Source organism: Parambassis ranga, chromosome 2 (genome assembly GCF_900634625.1).
Source record: "Parambassis ranga chromosome 2, fParRan2.1, whole genome shotgun sequence".
In the NCBI taxonomy this organism is placed as follows: Eukaryota; Metazoa; Chordata; class Actinopteri; family Ambassidae; genus Parambassis; species Parambassis ranga.
Window position 1 is genome coordinate 23,820,999 of NC_041023.1, and position 18,782 is coordinate 23,839,780.

At 43.4% G+C, this 18,782-nt stretch overlaps 4 protein-coding genes across 8 annotated transcripts; 3 read left to right on the top strand and 1 right to left on the bottom strand.

Moving 5' to 3' along the window:
* The first annotated feature begins 287 nt into the window (after positions 1-287).
* On the top strand, positions 288-4,509 carry hcls1 (hematopoietic cell-specific Lyn substrate 1). Of its 3 annotated transcripts, XM_028400667.1 has the most exons (16): positions 288-429; positions 959-1,042; positions 1,162-1,235; positions 1,721-1,844; positions 1,920-2,030; positions 2,106-2,160; positions 2,243-2,353; positions 2,425-2,535; positions 2,607-2,717; positions 2,792-2,847; positions 2,935-3,004; positions 3,081-3,205; positions 3,289-3,399; positions 3,476-3,629; positions 3,706-3,774; positions 4,189-4,509. In XM_028400667.1, the coding sequence occupies exons 2-16, from the start codon at positions 959-961 to the stop codon at positions 4,320-4,322; spliced, it is 1,500 nt and encodes a 499-aa protein (XP_028256468.1). In that variant the 5' UTR covers positions 288-429; the 3' UTR covers positions 4,323-4,509. The 3 variants fall into 3 exon arrangements, with proteins under 3 accessions (XP_028256468.1, XP_028256467.1, XP_028256469.1); XM_028400666.1 differs by having other exon boundaries at positions 1,920-2,160; XM_028400668.1 differs by lacking the exon at positions 2,425-2,535.
* Positions 4,485-6,195, bottom strand: llph (LLP homolog, long-term synaptic facilitation factor). Its single transcript, XM_028400690.1, has 3 exons — positions 6,066-6,195; positions 5,141-5,370; positions 4,485-5,063 (listed from the first exon to the last, which is right to left on the bottom strand). The coding sequence occupies exons 2-3, from the start codon at positions 5,355-5,357 to the stop codon at positions 4,903-4,905; spliced, it is 378 nt and encodes a 125-aa protein (XP_028256491.1). The 5' UTR covers positions 5,358-5,370; positions 6,066-6,195; the 3' UTR covers positions 4,485-4,902.
* Positions 6,196-6,222: 27 nt separating this feature from the next.
* pex26 (peroxisomal biogenesis factor 26) lies at positions 6,223-7,823 on the top strand. The gene is made up of 5 exons (XM_028400675.1): positions 6,223-6,594; positions 6,676-6,816; positions 7,059-7,372; positions 7,463-7,603; positions 7,684-7,823. Exons 1-5 carry the CDS (start codon positions 6,389-6,391, stop codon positions 7,794-7,796), a joined length of 915 nt encoding a protein of 304 aa, XP_028256476.1. The 5' UTR covers positions 6,223-6,388; the 3' UTR covers positions 7,797-7,823.
* Positions 7,824-8,171: 348 nt separating this feature from the next.
* usp18 (ubiquitin specific peptidase 18) lies at positions 8,172-13,964 on the top strand. 3 transcript variants are annotated; one of them, XM_028400671.1, is made up of 10 exons: positions 8,172-8,310; positions 9,408-9,504; positions 9,591-9,733; positions 9,804-9,883; positions 9,979-10,113; positions 10,459-10,554; positions 10,633-10,794; positions 10,870-10,995; positions 11,147-11,190; positions 12,604-13,964. In XM_028400671.1, the coding sequence occupies exons 1-10, from the start codon at positions 8,259-8,261 to the stop codon at positions 12,677-12,679; spliced, it is 1,011 nt and encodes a 336-aa protein (XP_028256472.1). In that variant the 5' UTR covers positions 8,172-8,258; the 3' UTR covers positions 12,680-13,964. The 3 variants fall into 3 exon arrangements, with proteins under 3 accessions (XP_028256472.1, XP_028256473.1, XP_028256471.1); XM_028400672.1 differs by having other exon boundaries at positions 10,633-10,725; XM_028400670.1 differs by having other exon boundaries at positions 10,459-10,794.
* The last annotated feature ends 4,818 nt before the right edge of the window (positions 13,965-18,782 follow it).

The following is an 18,782-nucleotide window of genomic DNA, read 5'->3' on the forward strand; positions in this document are numbered from 1 at the left end:
ACAACAGGCTAAAAGCTAACTTTAAAAACTGAAGAACATAACTACAGAAACTCTCACAAATGTTAGTGTTTAATTTAATTAACTCATCTTAAAATCATCTTATTTGTCCTAAAACGCGCAGCTTCATTTTAGATTTCCGAGCGCAGCTGAACGCATCACTTTATTATATTAGGATTTTTCCCCCTTTTATTTGTAAATTAAATACCTCCAGCTGTTGTGTTGTTATTTGTGTTCACTACAACAGTGTTACATGTTGATATGATCAGAAGACATTTGTGCGGCTAACATCAACGCGCGTTCACGTGTGCGGGCTCCGCGTTCACGGTGTCGCCCATAAATCTGACACACCTTGAGTGAAGAAGAACCTGCGGAACACTGTTGTTGTTGTTAATCTGCACACGAACCGACCCACAGCGCAACAGCTGGAAGGTAACGTGTTTATTTTACTGCTAAAGTTTATCCTGCGTGTGTTTTTACTGTGTGTATATATGTTTCCGCTCTAATTAAGGAAGTAGGGTGCAGACAGTGAACAAGTTGCTAAAGTTGCTAAAATACGTGCTTAATTCAACTTAATGTGGTGAAACGATGTAAATATAATGTATTTCTAACCTGCGCAGTGTGTTAAGTATTTAAAATATCCTGTGCGTCCAGTAGCTTTGCAGTAAAAATGTGATTTAAACTGACTAATAACACACAGAAATAAATGAATTGTTTGTTGTTGTTTTTAAGTTGTTACTACTCCAAAATCCCCTTTATACTGGCCTGATATGATGTTATCAATTATATTTTAATACAGGAGTGTGTTTTGTTTTGGGGAAGTGAGGCCTCACTTCCTTTTTAGGACTTTTAGACAGCCCAGTGGTCCAACATTAGACCGTGAACAACTGATGCACAGATGATTCTTTAAAACGTCTTTAATGTGGCTCCCTGTGTGTGTTTGTTTTTTCTTTGTCTCCAGATGTGGAAGTCAGTGGTGGGCCACAATGTGAGCGTGAAGGTGGCAGCAGAGGGGGATGACTGGGAGACGGACCCTGACTTTGAGGTGACAGTGTGCTTCCTGGGGTGTTTTTGGAGGTGGAGGAAGGGAGGAGACGACTCCTCAGTCACCCGTTAATCTCTCTCTCTCTCTCTCTCTCTCTCTCATTCTTTACTTTTTTTAAGAATGACGTGTCAGAACAGGAGCAGAGGTGGGGAGCCAAAACCATTGAGGGCTCAGGGCGTAAGGAGCACATCAGGTATGAAAGAGGTTAAACACGGGGCCGGCTTCTGGAAAAAATGAGTGCACTGACAGGAAGAGGAAGTGAGAGCAGCTAAGAGAGCTAGTCTGTCCTAATATGGGTAACAGAGGTGATGACACTGACACAGAGGTTTAAACCACCACGCAGAAATCCCTTGTTATAGAGAATGTCCGAACAGTTAACAGCTCCTTCCTACTCATCCTCCTCTAGCAGGACACATGATTGATGATTTAAACGAATAACCACTGTTGGTGCTCACATTAACTGCTCAAAACTGATGTTAAAAAATCAATAAATCATGTAAATCCAGCTTTCCTGGCGGTAAATGCAGCTCAGTTTTTCACCTTTAAAAGTAGGTTAAAAACGTGTTTTAATGCAGCCTGCCAGTAAAAAACAACAACCTTACAGTTTCTGTGTCTGTTCACACTTCTCGCCTGTTAGTGTGTGTTGTGTGCTGATGTGTGTGTTTTTGCTGCCTGCAGCGTGGCAGAGCTCAGAAACAAGGTGGCCGTGGAGCACGAGCAGGTGAAGCAGAAGGAGCACGTTCCCAAAGCGTCGTACGGATACGGAGGGAAGTTCGGAGTGGAGAAGGATCGAATGGACAAGGTCGGGGGATTCTTTGAGATGCCTTTGTATATTGGACTCCATTGTTGACGCACACAGTGTGTGTCTGCTCTGCAGGTGGCTTTGGGTCATGACTATGTGGCTCAGGTTGAGCAGCACTCCTCCCAGAAGGATGCAGCACAAGGATTCGGTGGGAAATTTGGTGTTCAGAAAGACCGTGTGGATAAGGTGAGAGGACATGTTCAGCAGAGTCCAAAGGTACTGGACCGAATGGGTCTAAGGTTTTCTATGTTTTCTCTGCAGTCCGCGATGACCTATGCGTACAAAGGAGAAGTGCAGCAACATGGATCACAGAAAGGTAGCTGCGCTGATCAGATTCCAACATACAACTTTATTATTGTTAGTTACATTCAAGAGCTTCTTCCATGTCATTGGTTTAGACTATGCAAAGGGATTTGGAGGAAAGTACGGCGTTGAGAAGGACAAAGTGGACAAAGCTGCGCTGGGTTACGATTATAAAGGCGAGACAGAGAAGCACCAGTCACAGAAAGGTGAGTTCGGCATGCAGCAGTCGTCACTTCTTTTACCGTCTTCTTCATGTTTTACATTTTACTCTCACCAGATTACTCCAAGGGGTTCGGAGGGAAGTTTGGCGTTGAGAAGGAGAAGGTGGACAAAGCTGCGCTGGGATACGACTACAAAGGAGAAACAGAGAAGCATCAGTCACAGAAAGGTGAGTTAGCACATGTGACATCCATCTGTTTATTTACTTCCTGGTGTTTCCTGAACTCTTCCGCGTTTCAGATTACTCAAAGGGATTCGGAGGGAAGTTTGGCGTTGAGAAGGAGAAGGTGGACAAAGCTGCTCTTGGGTATGACTATAAAGCAGAGACGGAGAAACATCAGTCCCAGAAAGGTGAGGACACAGGTGTGTTTAAATATCAAAAGGACTGACAGATCGCTGGATCTATCACATTTGTCTGTCTTTAGATTACTCAGCAGGGTTCGGAGGTCGCTACGGAGTACAGACAGACCGCATGGATAAGGTCAGCGCTCTAACGTTTACTTGTAACTTCACGTGTTTTCCTCAGCACTCCATCTTTGATCCTCTAGTAATTGTTATTGATTTCTAGAATGCAGCAGGTTTCTCTGAGATGGACTCTCCTACCACTGCGTATGAAAAGACGCAGCCGATAGAAGCTTGTAAGCTCATTTTTTCTCCTTCACAATAAGAAAATTAGCCGAGGTCACTGGATTCATTTCTACCTGCATCATGCAGCGAGTGCAGGCGCAGGAAAGCTGAAGGCTCGCTTTGAGAACATGGCCAAGGCCTCCGACGAAGAGAACAGGAAGAGAGTAGAAGAAGAGAGAGCCAGAAGACAAGCCAGAGAGAGCCGAGAGCAGGTGTGTGACGGCGTGCTGCAGGATCTGAACGTATGAGGAGACGTCAGTGATCAAGAAACATCTCTTCATTCTGTGTCTTTCAGGAGCAGAGCGGCAGGGAACAGGAAGTTCCTCCACCACCTGTTCGAGAGCTGGATCCAGAGTACGACCTGCCACCACCAGACCTGCAGGAGGAAGCACCAGAGCCACCAGAGGTGCCACAATTCGGCCCAACAGATAGACCAGGGAACAAAGTCCAAAATATGTTAATCCATGTCTGGTTGCTTTCAGGATGAGCCAGATTACGACCAGCCCCCGGAGCTGCCTCCACGCTCAGATGATTTCCTGGACGTGCCCCCTCTGCCTCAGAGGTCAGCAGAGGTGGACGAGGATGATGCAGAGTATGAGGAACTAGCTGAACCACCGTGTCCAACCGGACCTCCAGGTCTGTCCGAGTACAAGCCATCAGATAGAACCTGACATTTTTTTACATTCAAAATATTTCTGCCTTCCTGTTACAGCTGTGGATGACGACTACGAAGATCTGACACATGGCCAGAAGGCAAGAGCAATTTACGACTATCAAGGAGGTACGTCTGTCTGCCACAAAGTGCAGGGTTGATTGATAAGTTTGTGACCTAACACATTTACCTGAACTTTCCCCATGGGGATCAATTAAGTATCTATTAATCCCTCTTCATGTATCAGTGTAGTCACCTCCTACATACACACCTTATCCAGCCATCCTGGAATACACTCATCGTACTTTGTAGGAGAGTTAGACCCCTGGTCTGAGGTGTTCCTCCTCTCAGAGATCAGTGTGACCCTCTTCCACCTTGATGCAGACTTACTATTGTCTCTAAACCTTGGACCACAAACTTATCAATAACCCCTCTTTACATGATTTTACCATGAACACACAGCAGCATAAAGTGTTAATAAAAACACTACTAGAGACTTTCACTGTTAATCATGTCACATCCTTTGGTCTCCTTTTCACACAGAGGCAGATGATGAGATCTCCTTCAATCCTGATGACATCATCACTAACATAGAGATGATTGATGAGGGCTGGTGGAAGGGACAGTGCCACGGACAGATCGGCCTCTTCCCGGCCGCTTACGTTGAGCTGATGTGACGGGTTCCAGCAGTTTGCACGAGCCTCACATAAACAAACTCAGGTTTCTTACTGTCAGCGCTTCAGCAGAATGCATGAATCCAGTTGTATTCATATAATCACTCTGATACAACACTTCTCCGCTGTCTCACATAGATGATTGCAATGAACTGATGAACTAGCAAGAATTAAAATATTTTAATGTTGTTTGTATGCCAACAATGTTAAGTATTTTCTTTGAAGTGTTCAGAGTAACGTCATTCACTCTTCAAGTGAATTATTGAATGTAAGGAAAATGTTTGCCCTGCATCTAAGGGATAAGTATGACCAAACAAAAAGTTACAGCAAAGTGAAATAATTTTTTATCTGAAAACAAAAGGGCACAGATTACACACACCTGACACAAGTCATACTAAGAGTCCTGGAATCAAAATGGAGCTCCATGAAAACAATTTTCTACAGTGAACTTTTGCACATTTTCAGGTTCAGCAATGAACCATCTGATCCACTGAGCAGAAGCAGAAAACCCATCACAAGAATACATGAAACCATCTTGTGTTTCTGCTCCCAAAGTCTTTAAGACAGAGCTGTTTCCTCTGGTTTACCAGGCGATACCCTTCTTCTTGCCCTGGCCTCCTTTCTTTGCCGCCCTCTTGGCTTTCAGTTTCTTGGCCTGCCGCTGGCTCATCCATCCAGGATACTGTCCATTTTCATCCAACAGAGTTTTTTTGTTGCGCTTCATGTCCATGTCCATCTTCCCATCTGAAATGCAGATGCTGGCTCAGTGAGGTGTGCATGTAAAGGCACATTTTGCATAAAATCACAATTTAAACACTCACCGTCACCCTCCACCTCAGCCATTACAACATCTCCCTGCTTCTTTATCTTCTCAGCTGGCACCACTGTGGCGATCTCCTGCATGTCAGTCATGGCAGCTTCTCCTTTCTTATCCAGGCTCAGAGCTTGTTTCAGTCGGGCCAGCTCCTTGGGAGCGTTCTTCTTCCTCTTCTCTGCCCGCATCTTTCGCTTCCATTTACTCCTGAGGCTTTTAGCCATTTTTAAGGACAATCTGGGAAAACAATACCTTCAGTCGAGCTTCCCATTTTGTTCACATTATTTGAGAACAACCATGTTGAAAATGGAAAAGACGTAGGTTATGCCTGAAGTGAATTATTCTCTATTATTAATAATAATTAAGGCTCTCTGACATACTTTGAGAGCAACCGCCAATAGCCTCTTCTCGTATGACTACAAAATACTCTTAATAACACCAGATAACGAACACTTGAAGTGAGAAATAAAAAGCCACATTCAGAAACAACAAAAGGGACAATGTCTTTCAGCAACTGTGTAAATGAACCAGCATCCAGGTGGATAATTTTGCAGTTTGGGCAAGAGTCAGGTAAAAATCAGTGACTGTTTAGCTGTTAATTATAGAGATGTGTATACAAAAGAACAAACTAAACATAAACTTAGTGTTAACAACACATTCACTAAAATAAAACACCTCTCATATAGTGTGGAAAAATCTGGCAACAACTTTAAAGTCATGTAATATAATGTGTATATGCGTGTTAAAACTACTAGTGTCCTCGATTTAAAGGCTTGTACCGCAGCAAGCTATCCGCTGTTAGCTATTTAGCTAACAAGGTACTAGTGAGCCAAAGCCCTTCGAAGCTACACACTTTAATGCCACATTTTAACCGTTAGTGCACATATAAGCCGTAAATGTGACGTATGTTACACACAATACGCTTGTATTACCTTGTTAATTGTTCTGCGCTGCGACAGGAGCACACGTTGAGCTTCCTACACGTGTTTACAAGTTGAGGAAAAAAACGATGACGTGCGTTTGAAGAAGCTGCCACATGATTGGCTGTTGCATGAATTCTGAATATCGTAACGTCTGATTGGCCAGAGCCGTCAAATCAGGAAGAGATGAGGTCGATGGAACGTAAACATCACGCAGAAGAGATTTTAATGTCCAATGTAGCGATTCAAACTTAAACTTAGCTTCCAGCGCTAAACTAAACTTGTAGGAGTGAAGCAGCGTCTCTTTTTGTAAATAGTCTGATGTTTTTGGCATCATGAGCAGCTTTTCAATCGGTCAGGCTGCTGCTCGCGGCTTCAGAGCAGTCTGTAGTCCTCCGCTGTCTTCTACATTAACACAAATCATTAACATGTTGGACACCGCAGCAGAGCAAATGATGGTCCACAAAGATTTTCACGCGGTTTTTGACACATGCGACAGAGGGCTGGAGAGTCTGTCCAGCATGGAGTCAGAGGACAACAGGTGACAGTCTCAGCAGCATACTTTCAGCCTGTCCTCTGCATCCTGTGTGTGTTAATGTGTGTGTCTCGTCTGTCCCTGCAGATGTTCAGAGTTGAAAGCTGGTTTCTGCATCTTAGGCATTCAGGCTCTGGCTGAGCTGAATCGGTGGCAGGGAGTTCTTTCCTGGGTCCTTCAGCAGTATGAGCAGCAGGAGAAACTACCAGCCAAAATAATGCAGATGTGGTGAGGACATTAGTTTATGGTCAAACGGTGCTGCTGCTGCAACAATCAAATAAAACACACTTCTTCATTTCCTGTAGCCACTCAGCGGTGCTTTGAGTGGACATATTATTTTCAATAATCTGTGCATTTTCTTGATAATTTCTGTCTGTTAAATGTGACTAAATTGTAATGTCGGGTATCCTGGGTGCCCATCTGGAGGAGCACTGTTAGTGATTTTGTGATTTTCTCTCTCTTGTTATCAGTGTTCTTCTTTACTCCAAAGTGGGCAAGCCTGCTGTGATTCAGGATGCAGCCAGAGTTTGGCTGCACTGCCCGTCCAACAGAGGAGTGGCTGGGTTCGGGACAGTGGCAGAGCTGTACCTGCTGCATGTCCTCGTGCCTTTGGGACATTCAGAGGAAGCCCGAGAGCTCATTACAGGTCAGGTTGGTGGTGCTGTCTTCACAGAGGACCAAAGACAAACAGCGCTGGATGTCGTAGAAGAAAGAGAGCAACAGAGTCAAGACCCGCCTGTGAAGCCAGACGCTGAAGTCACCGCACATCCCGTCTCATCTCAAGGTCTTAGACTCAGCCCTTGTTACATTAATTATTCTGAGCCACATAAGCACAGATGATTACCACAGACGGGGTTCTGCTTGTGTTCTGCAGGATGCATAATCCACAGACTTAAAGCCATGCTCAGGTTTTTACACAGAAAGTTCTCGATGACCGGTTTTGGTTCCTTCCCTCTGCGGAAACTCTTCCTGGCTGCTGTCCTGCTCTACATGCTGTTGGTCCGACTGGATCCAGGTTGTTCTCAGTCATCACAGTCATTTTAGTCTTTGTTATGAAACATACATATTTGACAATCGTATGATTTTGCCTCACAGCTCTTCCGTCTTCATTCCTGTGGATTTCCAAACTTCTGCAGCTGCTCAGACAGATGTGGGCGGCCATGTTTGCAACATATTATCAGACTCTCACTCAGAGCAAAGGACTATAAAAGACTCACAACTCTCTAAATCTTAAAATGTCTCCTTTTGCATTGAAAACTGACTAAAGGATTTGCAAAATTAGAAAAGGCTCCAAGGCTGAGAATCAAGGTTCATACCATCTGGGAAAGGGGGGTGTAAACAGATAAAATAATGCAATTTGTAACGTTTGATCATTTTACATTAATATACAAATATTGACGTAAACTTGGTATTGGGGTGTGCACATAGGAAAATTTGTCTCACTACATTGAGCATGTAAGAGCGTGAAGGGGGAGGGGCCAATGGGCGAAACCCGGAAGTCAACTTCAGCGTGTTCTGCGCATGTCAGCTGTTAAGTTTCGATTTCGGCAAAGCGAAGAGAAATGAATATGGAAGCTGTGGCTGTGATGTTTACCGTGAGCTCGCAGCTGCAGAAAAATCAGCTGTAGACTTGAGTCCGCTTAGAGAAGAAGAAGAAGAACGCTGCACTGATGTTTTCGCGGTTCTATCCTCGTCTGTCCATTTTTAGGGACTGCAGCGTCGGTAAGTGAAGTTACAGAAGAAAATGAGCTCAAAATACAGTCGTAGCTATTTTTTTTTTATAATTTAAGTAAACGGATTTGACAATCGTGTGATTTTTTTGACACCTAAATGTTCTGACAGCAGCTTATTTTAATGTACCTGAGTTCATTAATAAGTTAGAATTGCTATTTTAAAATAAAATAAAATGTGAGTTGGGCTCAGGATAATTTTAGTGACATTTCAGTGCAGTCTGAATTCATACAAACCAAACTGCTGTCAAAATAATCAATACTTGCAGTCTTACCCATCAGGTAATATTACTATAGTAGTTGGACTGACATATTCCACTTGTGTTCAATACTTAAAACACTTTTTCTGGTCATTTACACTCTTAAATAACACTTGTTCATATTAATTGTTGTCCAATATATGTTCTTGTATTTGAAAATTGTGTCATTACGTATATGTGTCCAGCAGAGGGCGCTTTGGCTTCACTACTGTCTGCAGCACATGTAGTGAAGCCTGTTACTCACAGATAAATAAACGAATAAAGCACATTAACTGATGTATTGGAATATTTTACACACTAAAATCATCATGATGTTATAGATAATTTGTCCACTACTAAAGCCTGCAGTGTGCTGCGTGTTTATTTAAAACAAACTGTAACTTTACTATTTTTCTGCACAAATTATTAGAAATAATAATGCTGCTCAGTGTGTACTAACAGGACAGTTTCAGAAATAATTCAGACTAATAGAGAGTATGTTTATTTTAAGGATTGCTGTTTTGGCTTGTGGTCTGTTGCCCTGGTTACAACATATACACATACTACTACATACTAATACGTGATTTTTGACATGTGAAATAAACCTGCTCTGTGCTGGGGCCTTAAACCAATAAACTCAGCACATTTGCAGCTCTGTCGTCTATAACCTGATTGATTTGTTGTTTTAATAGAATGTATACATGAGGTGGGTGTTCTGCACAGCTGTATTGACATTTTGAAACCTGGCTAGTTATCACAGGAGCACGTTTTCATTTTATTTTCACTAATGCCGGCTGAACCCCATGTGATGGTCGCCATGCTTATTACCGTTATTCATGGTGTGTCCCAGGAATGAGAGGCCTCCCCAACTACCATCTGTCCTGCTGTGTCAACACTCTGCTGCAGACGCTGTCTGCTACCTGGGAAGTAGCAGCCCTGCTGGAAAAGTAAGTTCATATTTGGCCTCTTTAAACCCTTGAAAAATACTGTGTAAACCAGGCCGTGTTTATCAGGTGTTTATGAATTTTTCAAGGTGGGAAGCAGCCGGACTGAGAGGAGACGACCGTAACGTCCCCCTGCAGCTGAAGAGAGTCCTAGCGGACATGCGGGGCACCCAGCCTCAGCACGCTCCGCACCGTGACTTCCTCCACTGTCTGCACAGAAACTGCATCCGACGTAAGCAGCACGGGCAGCCAACACACTAACATGGTTCTTACACCACTGATTCTAACAGTGTGTTTTTCAGTTAGCACACAGCATGATGCTAATGAGGTGTTCCTGTTCATTCTGAGCTTCATACAGCAGCAGATAGACGACAAGCCTCTGGTTGGTCTTTAACCACACACAGCATGCCTCATTTTATTCACCTGTAGATCTGCTTATTTTTTTATTTTTACAGTGGTTTGTTTTTTTTAATGCAGGCTCTTGAAATTCAGAATCTGTACAAGATTTCCATGGAGACACAGCTGCAGTGTTTGGAGTGCAACAACATTCAAAGCAAAGGCAGCTACCTGCTCAGCCTGCCTCTGCATATAAAGGAAGATCACAACTCTCTGGTGCAGTCATGTGTGTCGTGCAATGATCAGACACACCTTTGTGATCTTATTTGAATTGTAGCATGAGTTTGTAAGTTTGAAAGATGCAATCTGAAGTAGAAAAGGTCCTGTTAGGTTCTAATTAACACACTTTCATGCTAAATATGAAGCTACAGCTAGCAGCTTGTGTGCTGAGGGATGATGCTAATGTTTGTTAGCTCCAAAAAGAAGGTTCTGTGTAACAACAGAATTCTGAGGTTTTGTTTTCTCGTCTTTATGCTAAGCTAATGCTATTTATTTATGTATCACACAAACATGAGTGTGGTCTCGATCTCCTGCTCTAATAAATGTTTTTACTCTCCTCAGGAGGGCTGCATGGCCTCCTTCTTCCAGCATCAGGAGCTAAGCGGCATAAACTGCTGCTTCTGTCAATGCTGTGAAACCAAAAGGCCATCCAGACAGGTGAGGCTTGTTCTAATGCTGCCACAAATAAAAGCTGCTAGCTCGGTCATCTCCTCAGACCTCCACCATGTTTTTCAGGGGGTCAGGCTCCGCTCACTGCCTCGCATCCTGTGCATGCAGCTGAAGAGATTTCGGAATACTCTCGGTTCCACGCGGAAGCTGGACTGCAGGGTGACTTTTCCAGAAACCTTTGACTTCTCTGAGGTTGTTCCTGAAGCGTTGTGCAGGGACTTTGTCCAGGTGTTCCTCTGGTTTCTGTCAGTTATCTGTGTGTTGTAGATGTTCCTAATCTAAAAAGTGTGTCTGTCATTCCAGGATAATTGCAGCTACACTTTGTATGCGGTGGTAGTGCACTCTGGCACCGCCATGTGTGGACACTACACGGCTTACGTCTGTGTCAAGGAGCGCTGGTACCATGCAGATGACAGCCACGTACAGCTTGTACGTACTCACTTCAGTTAAATTACAGCAAAATGTAGATATAGAAGTCCTCCAAAACAGCATAGAGCAAAATTCTCCCACTCTCTTTTTCTGTTCAGTTTTATGTGTTTTATGTTCATTGTGTGCCTTTGATTTTATTTGAATTAATCAGGCCTCCTGGGAAGAAGTGCAGACGACGTTTGGAGAACGTTACGGGTAAATTATTCATCTTTAGCTCTGTGTAGATGTATAGTTTTGCTTTTTGGTGGTAGCTGTCTATATAAACAGTTACCACCTGCAGCTAGTTAGCCTGGGACTGCTATCAAATGCGGTCTCAGCCACAAGCCAAAGCTAATCAATGCATTTAATTCATGTTTATAAAGTGATAAAGGATGCAGCTTCACTCACCAGTGTCTGCTGAGCTATGCTAGCTAAACTAGCTGTACATTTCTACATGGAACAGTGTGTAAAGAGTACTAGTTTGGTTGGTCTGTGACTATATAGACCGTATGTACCAAAAAAATGTAGACTAAAACATCTGGATCGCCCCCTGGTGGCTGGCTACAGTATAGGTTATAAACCCCGCCTCGTCCATGTTGGTGTATAAAATAATTGTTTTTTGGTTGTGGCTTGTTAGGTTGTTTGTTGCGTTCATAGGCTTTTTTTTTCAATATGTTTGTATTTAATTAATTATTGTTAGTTAAATAAGGAAGACTGTGGTTCCAAGATGGCGTCTTTTTCCAACATTGCGGCGCCTGTAAGCATGATACGCCGCCTCTCTTTTGTACAAAGTTCAGGTCTGTTATATAGTTGATGTATACAGTAGCAGCATTTGACCTGCTGATTTACTGAGCTAATGCTAATCAGCAATACTGAACTGATCTAACGATTAAACTCTGACCACTGTTTGTATGTAAACAACATGGCATCCGATCAGAGCGGTAGCATTTTTATGGTCATCTTATTGACAAATACAGCAGTAATAAACAGGAAACAGCTGTTATGACGGCTAAAATGAGCTGATACCACTTATGCACTTCTGTGCCGTCTATGCTACCGCTAATTGTTTATGTTTGGAAAACGGACATGCTAGCTCTTCTTGTGTTTTATGCTAAGCTAAACTAAGAATCGCCTAGCTTTAGCTTCAAAAGACATGAGTGTGGATTCAATCTTCTCATCAAACTACTGGTAACAAGGCAAATAAACGTCAGACTGCTGTTCACACTTTTGTTCCGTCTCACAACTGAGCCACTAAGTGACAGAAAGCAGGTGACTTGTGTTTTATCCTGTTTAAACTGGCTTCCAATTAAAGTTTATTAATAACTTTTGAAGCGGAGCCCCTGCTGGCATGATGGAGCTTTTATCTTCCTGCTTGAAGAGAAAACAGCTTCAGATCTTTAGACAAAGCCTCATTGTCTGTTCCTCGGTCCAGATTAAAGACTAAAGGTGACTGTTTTTGCCACGTGGACTCAGAGGAAATCCGCCTCCTCTGCCGCGGTCTTTTAACAGCAGTTATTTTCCTGTTTATTGTGTGGAAGTTTTAGCCCTTTATTCCCTGCTCATACTCTGAGAAGCACCATTGTATTTTGAACACTGTGCATTTATTGTTGGCTTGTTTTGTTTTTACAGGCGCACAGCATACATACTAATGTACAGAAGAGGCTCCAGAGAGGAGGGACACCGACGATCTGACCTGTCAGGCTGACAGGACGCAAGTTAACGGTGGACGTGGTGAAAAATAGGAAATAAGGAAGCATTATTATCATGACATTATTATTGATTGTACTTTGATTGTAGATGGTGAAAGGGTTAATATCTAATATTTCCTCTGACCTCCGGATGTTTATACCAGCACAGTGATTTGTTTCAGTGGCCAGTAGGTGGCATTCAAGACTCAAAGCAGGAGATGTTTTCCACTGTGTTCCAGACCACACACACACACACACACACACACACACACACACACACACACACACACACACACACACACACTGTGAACCCACTCGGTGATAGTGGAGTGGGGGGGGGGGGGGGGGGGGGTTGTCTGCCTTTTATATTTGCTGTTTGGGGGAAAAACCTGCAGCAGGCCTCACTCTTCATTTAACTGCACGAGTCATTCAGGAAGAGCGATGAATTCATTTTTACTCATACGTGCAGGCCCCAAAAAAAATCCAAAACATCAGCTTTGATTTTAATTTTTCACTTGTCTCTGCAGCTTTTAACGTGTGTGTGTGTGTTTACATGCAGCCTTACAATAATAGGAGCTTTAATACTAAATGTGGCCTGAAGTGGCCGCTGGCTCGGCCCAGGAGTTGGGGGACCGTGTGAAATGGTGCCGATGTGCCGCAGCGCTCTGACAGAATGGAACATGTCTGCACAGTGCCAGAGGCGGCAGGGCCTCATGCTTAGTCATCTCCATGCTGTGTAGCACAGGCGCAGCTTTCTGCACAGGGGGTGTCTTCTTCCCACACAGCGGGGATACGTGTGTGTGTGTGTCTTCATTTGAGTCAGTACCACAGATAAGGTCAGAAGTTTTGCATTGTGTTTGTAATGTGAGATCTTCCTCTGCTGACAGTGGAAACAGTGCTGAAAGCAGAGATGATGAGACGATGAAATGTGGGTTTACATGCAGCATCAGACATTTGGAGACCTAATGTACGTGTGTGTGATGTCAGTGTGTGACACAGGTGTGTGTGTGTGTGTAAAGTCTGACACCACAGATTAAGTTCTGTCCAACACATCGTTCTAGATGCCACCTGTCTCTGTGGTTTGATCACAATTCAAAGCATTAACAATAACAATACAGTAAGTACAGTAGCCTATAATAATGAGGAAGAGGTCATTCTACAGAACTAATAATGTAATGTGCCTGCTTCATGTACTATAATGTTTTATTCATCTAATAATAATCTAAGCGTTCAGGCTGTTTCTGTGGTAAATTTAAAAAAGTATGAAATAAAGTAAACGGTGACGTTTTAGAGGAATCTGAATACAAAGACTACCTTCTCATTATTTATGCATGTTGTTGGCCATGAAGGTAGCTGAGCACCTGCTCAGCACCACCCTGACATTGACCAGATGCTAACAGGACAATGGTTTCACAGCTAGCCACCGAGGCCTGGACGTCTTTTTATGCACACGTCTTTGTCTCTGTGCTGGCCTGAGCTTTAGATGTGGGTGCTCGCATGCTTTTATGGCAGATCATAGTCTCAGCAATCAGGTTTTAGCTCTTTATATGTTGTCAGGTGTTAGTCGGGCTGCCAGCGGTCCCTTGTGTTGTGTTGTGTGACAGTGATTGACACCATCAATCAGTAACAAGCAGATCTGCGCTGCGATCACAGGAGGCTGCAGCAGCAGGCCTCGTTCTCCTCTGAGCTTTGTGTCTTTTCCTTTAGAGAATATTGAAGTTCATTAATACATTTTAGTCATTGTTGATATGTGTTTACCAGTTACTAGGTGAGCACACCACTGTGATGTGCGGAATGTTCCCTTAAATGTTCCTTTTTTGTGTGTGTGGAGGATTTCACAGTCTTTGATAAACGCACGTGTCCCACCGGATTTGTATTTTTTTTCACTCCAACCTGATGATCACCACTTCATGTTATGTTAAATAATAGCCTAATAATAATAATGATCTGCATTTTTGTATGCACGTCAGAAGCACTTCTGAGCGATCAGTGTATTTGTGTCAATTAGCGAATGTCTGCTAAACTATTTAACACTATAATCTTTGTATTTAAAGACAGTTAACACACGACGTTAACATGTAGCTCGTGCAGTAAACATATAGAGTGTATAACAATGGATGAAGCTTTTCTGAGGAGCTGTTTTGAGTTGGCAGTCCTCCTGAACTCCAAATACAAGCAAAGAGGCGGAGCAGTAAAGAAAGAAGGCAGCTTGTGCTGTGATTCGTCAAGAGGTCGCAGCCGTAATTATGCATAGTTTTAAGTCCTAATATAATTAAAACAAGTTACAGTTACATAAAAACCAACAACACCCCAGTCCAGGCTGTAAACATGTTTATTTCTGCTTTGAAGTTGGAGATTTTCTATGAAGATTGACTCATTTATGGAGCCGGCCCCTAGAGGTTGTGGGGTGAACTGCAAGTTTTCCACGCTTCCACATGGGCTTCATATCTGGAGGTTACTGCTTGGGTTATTATTATTGGGATATTAAAGGTTAGCTTAGCAATACCAAATGTCATGTATCTCAGCAAAGGCTAAAGCTTGTTGTTGCTTTGCTAACCCTTTAGCTTTTAGCATTTTGCAGCTTGTTATGTGGAACAAATGTCAATTTCTTAAGTTAAACATAATGAGACGTCCGTTAAAGTTTAAGCTGAAGCTAGCTTTTACTTAGCTGCACAGCAGGAGTTGGAGTGCTAGCTTAGGTTTTATTTGCTTATCATAAATGTAGAATGCTGAGTGTACGTTTCTTGTGAGACTGTAATATTTATATGATCAACAGAAGTCAGAGATGGACTCTTTTTGACTGATGTGGGTATGTGCTGCAGTGTCAGAGCTGCTCGCTTCATTCAGAATTTACATGCTTCATCCTCTGCTCCTATTTTGGGGGCCTGAAATAAGGAACTAATTTGTGCACTGTCTCTTCCCAGTTCTCCTTTTTTTGTTGGGCCCTGATCTGATAGTGAATAGCGGTCAGACGCGGCAGTTAAACCTGCAGGTTTGGGAAAGTGTGTCTCAAAAGTGAGACCCTTTATCCCTTTAACCCTTTACCAAGCCCCATCCTGACTGTGGCAGTAACAAAGTCTGTGGGTGCTTCAGGGGTGGCGGGCCGGCTCACACAGCGATTCTTTGGTTACATAATGAGGTTTCAAATAGAAAATGATTCTTCTCTCTCTCTCTCTCTCTCTGTGTGTGTTCGACATGCAGGCCTGGTGACCATGGTGAAGTCTGCTTTTGTAAATAGCAAACAAGAACTGAAAGGAAATGTCTGCTGCATGACTTAGATTTTTCCTCTCATATAAAAAAATTGGTAAATCCGATAAAGCAGATAGAGGACAGAACTGAAAATGTATTCTGAAAAATAAAATCCTACGTAATTAAAATGATGTAAGCCCTAACTTTAGACAGTTTTTTGAACCCGTCTGTGGATATGCTGCAGTGATTTTCATGTCTTATCTTTCCCCTGTGAGTTCATAAAATTTCCTCTCAGGAGGCAGAAAGGGGAGTCTGGTCCGCACAGCGTTTCCCTCTCTCTCTTCCCGTGTTCGGTTGTCCTCCCAGAGATTCTTGGCAATCTGAGCATAATAAATAGAACATCTGCTGAGTTTTCTAGGAAAAGGGCTGTCGAACAGTCAAACGGCTGTAAGGGAGCAGCGGTTCAGATTCGGTTTGGAGCAGAGCAGAGTTTGGAAGTTGACACTGCTGTTTAGCGGCTAATGACACATGTTCAGTCTCTGTTATTTCTCATGGTATTTATATTTATTGTGAAGTCCTGAACTGAGAGGTTTGCAGATGTCGGTTCTCACAGGAGGTGACCGGAGGGGCCCACTCAGTAACTGTGTGGGGATATATGACCCGATGCCCCACCCTTGTCTTCATAAGTCTGTCGTTACCCTTCAGCTAGCACCTTATCTCCGCTCCTTATCATCAGACTCAGGATCAGGAGAAGATCAGCCGTTGTCTTTAGGAGCCGGGGCCCGCTCAGGTTACAGCAGAAATGGCCCGGGTAACTGTCTGTCTGCCTGTCAGTCTGTTAGCGTCCCTCCTGGAAGCAAGACTCTCAACATGAAAGCGTTTTTATTTATGATGTGATATGTTTTCATTCCTGCTGCACGCAGCTTTACAACAGAATGTCACTCAGAAGCCAAAAGTGGAATGTTGTGACTTGTTGAGGTAAAGAAAAAAAAACTCATCCAAACACCTGATATCTAATAGTACTGTAATAAATCCTCATCTTCACATGGCATCCTTCAAATGAAAATCCTCCTGGGCCTGCCTCTCTGTCTACAGGAATGAATGGAATTGCACCTTGAGGCTAACCTCACGCCACCTCGCCATTCCAGCTCTCAGACAGTGATAAGCTCACAACAACCTGTTAACTGCTGCACATTTCAGCTGGTGTATGCATGCCAATCAGTTGCTACTTCAGCAATCCAGTTAATAATTTGTACAGTGAAGAGAAAAAAAACTCCAGTGGGGAAGAAGTCATAGCGAAACTGAGCCACATGCAAAGCACCGTCACTTTTTCACTTCTCCTTGGTGCACCTTGCTGCTCTAAAGAGGCTGGACCCGGGTCCTGCTGTTCGCTCTTCGCTCTGTTATATGGGCTTGGCACCTTGAGAAGTGAGCTATCCATTGTCAAACCTCTTTGACCTGCTCTCTCCTTCAGCCTCTCCTATTTCCGCACAAAGACTCTCTAATGCCAGGTAGCTGGTGCTGGCATTCCTGTTGCATTCCACCATGGGGAAGTTGCTGGGATCAGGATGAAAAATGCCTGAAACAAAGGCCTACTCTCATTCACAGGGTTTAGGGTTCTGTGGGAAAGTCCAGGCTGGACAGAGGTTGGATGGCAGAGGAATGCAAAGCGGAGCGTTGCTCACACAGTCTCTATGACACAGACCCAAAGACACACTGACAAGGTGCAGGTCTTCTTACATGAAGGACTCAGCAGTCATGGAAGCAGACGATAGGAGCCGTGATAACTGCAGCTTCATTTATTGTGTTTACACACGACAGTTGAGTCATTCAGAAGACTCGATAAGCTGAGCTTTGAACCAGCGTGTGGGTGGAGCGCTCATCTGTGCTACACCGTTTAGTTATTATTGACTTTTTACAGCAGCTAAGTGTGTAGGTCGTGCAATAAATCAGTTACTCCCGACATTTACAGCTTTAGACCTTCAAAGCAAATGTTGCTGTCCACTTCCTGTCCAATGTGTTTATTTGTTATTAGCTATTCAAAGCTAGTTAGCATGCTTGCTGTTTGGGACCATGTGCATGCTAAGCTAGCAAGCACACTCACCAGCCATCATTACATCTCATTTTCTGACTTGTCATTAGCGCACTAAAGGCGTGTGTGTCTTCGCTTGTTGCCTTTGGAGCTAGTAAAAGATGTTAATCTTCATGTTTGCTTGTGCACACCATCGTCTCAAACCTCAGATCAACGCTGCAGCCAGTTGTTTTTATCTGATCCGGATCTAACATGAGGTAACCAACAGAAACCAAGCTTCACTTTGAATGCCATATAGCATGTTAGCTTTTGCTATATCTGTGGATGCTCTCATTCATCCAGGTTATAGTCATTTCCAAGAGTTTAAATCGAGGCAACTGGACTTTCATCTCTGCCCAGCAGAAAAAAAAAAGCTTTAACGATGGACCGTTAACTAGTCCTGCACAGGGCCCGGACACAGTTTCTGGTTGTTAACTGACCATTAACCAACAACAGGGATCTTAGTCATGTGACCCACAGAGGTCAGATTCCCCAGCAGAACAGTAGCAGAACTGAAGAAGCCACTCTGGGCAGCGGTGAAACGTCTTCAAAAAACAACCCTGGAGTCCAGTTGCCTCGATTTAAACTCTTGGAAATTAACTTTTGCTTTTTCACAAATTCTTCCTTAAACATGAGTGGCTTCAAATCTGCGTCCACACAATCAAACACGTCTTAATCTGACTTCACACCGTCTCATGCAAGTGATTTCCTGGAACCTCCACTTGTTCCTGGGTTGTTCGGCTTATTAACTCATAAACCATCAGGATTTTATGGAACAAGATAGAAGATGATTGTTGACGGGCTTGCTGCGATGTTTCAATGCCTGCTATACATTAAACAGGTCACCTCTGCATCAAACT

Coding starts and splice junctions, on each gene's coding strand:
- pex26 (XM_028400675.1), top strand. CDS start 6,389: ATGAGCAGCTTTTCAATCGGTCAGGCTGCTGCTCGCGGCTTCAGAGCA. Junction 6,595..6,675: donor ATGGAGTCAGAGGACAACAG/GTGACAGTCTCA, acceptor CTGTCCCTGCAG/ATGTTCAGAGTTGAAAGCTG. Junction 6,817..7,058: donor GCCAAAATAATGCAGATGTG/GTGAGGACATTA, acceptor TCTTGTTATCAG/TGTTCTTCTTTACTCCAAAG.
- usp18 (XM_028400670.1), top strand. CDS start 8,259: ATGTTTTCGCGGTTCTATCCTCGTCTGTCCATTTTTAGGGACTGCAGC. Junction 10,795..10,869: donor TGTGCAGGGACTTTGTCCAG/GTGTTCCTCTGG, acceptor CTGTCATTCCAG/GATAATTGCAGCTACACTTT. Junction 11,191..12,603: donor ACGTTTGGAGAACGTTACGG/GTAAATTATTCA, acceptor TTGTTTTTACAG/GCGCACAGCATACATACTAA.
- hcls1 (XM_028400666.1), top strand. CDS start 959: ATGTGGAAGTCAGTGGTGGGCCACAATGTGAGCGTGAAGGTGGCAGCA. Junction 3,206..3,288: donor CCAGAGAGAGCCGAGAGCAG/GTGTGTGACGGC, acceptor TGTGTCTTTCAG/GAGCAGAGCGGCAGGGAACA. Junction 3,400..3,475: donor AAGCACCAGAGCCACCAGAG/GTGCCACAATTC, acceptor GGTTGCTTTCAG/GATGAGCCAGATTACGACCA.
- llph (XM_028400690.1), bottom strand. CDS start 5,357: ATGGCTAAAAGCCTCAGGAGTAAATGGAAGCGAAAGATGCGGGCAGAG. Junction 5,064..5,140: donor GGCTGAGGTGGAGGGTGACG/GTGAGTGTTTAA, acceptor TCTGCATTTCAG/ATGGGAAGATGGACATGGAC.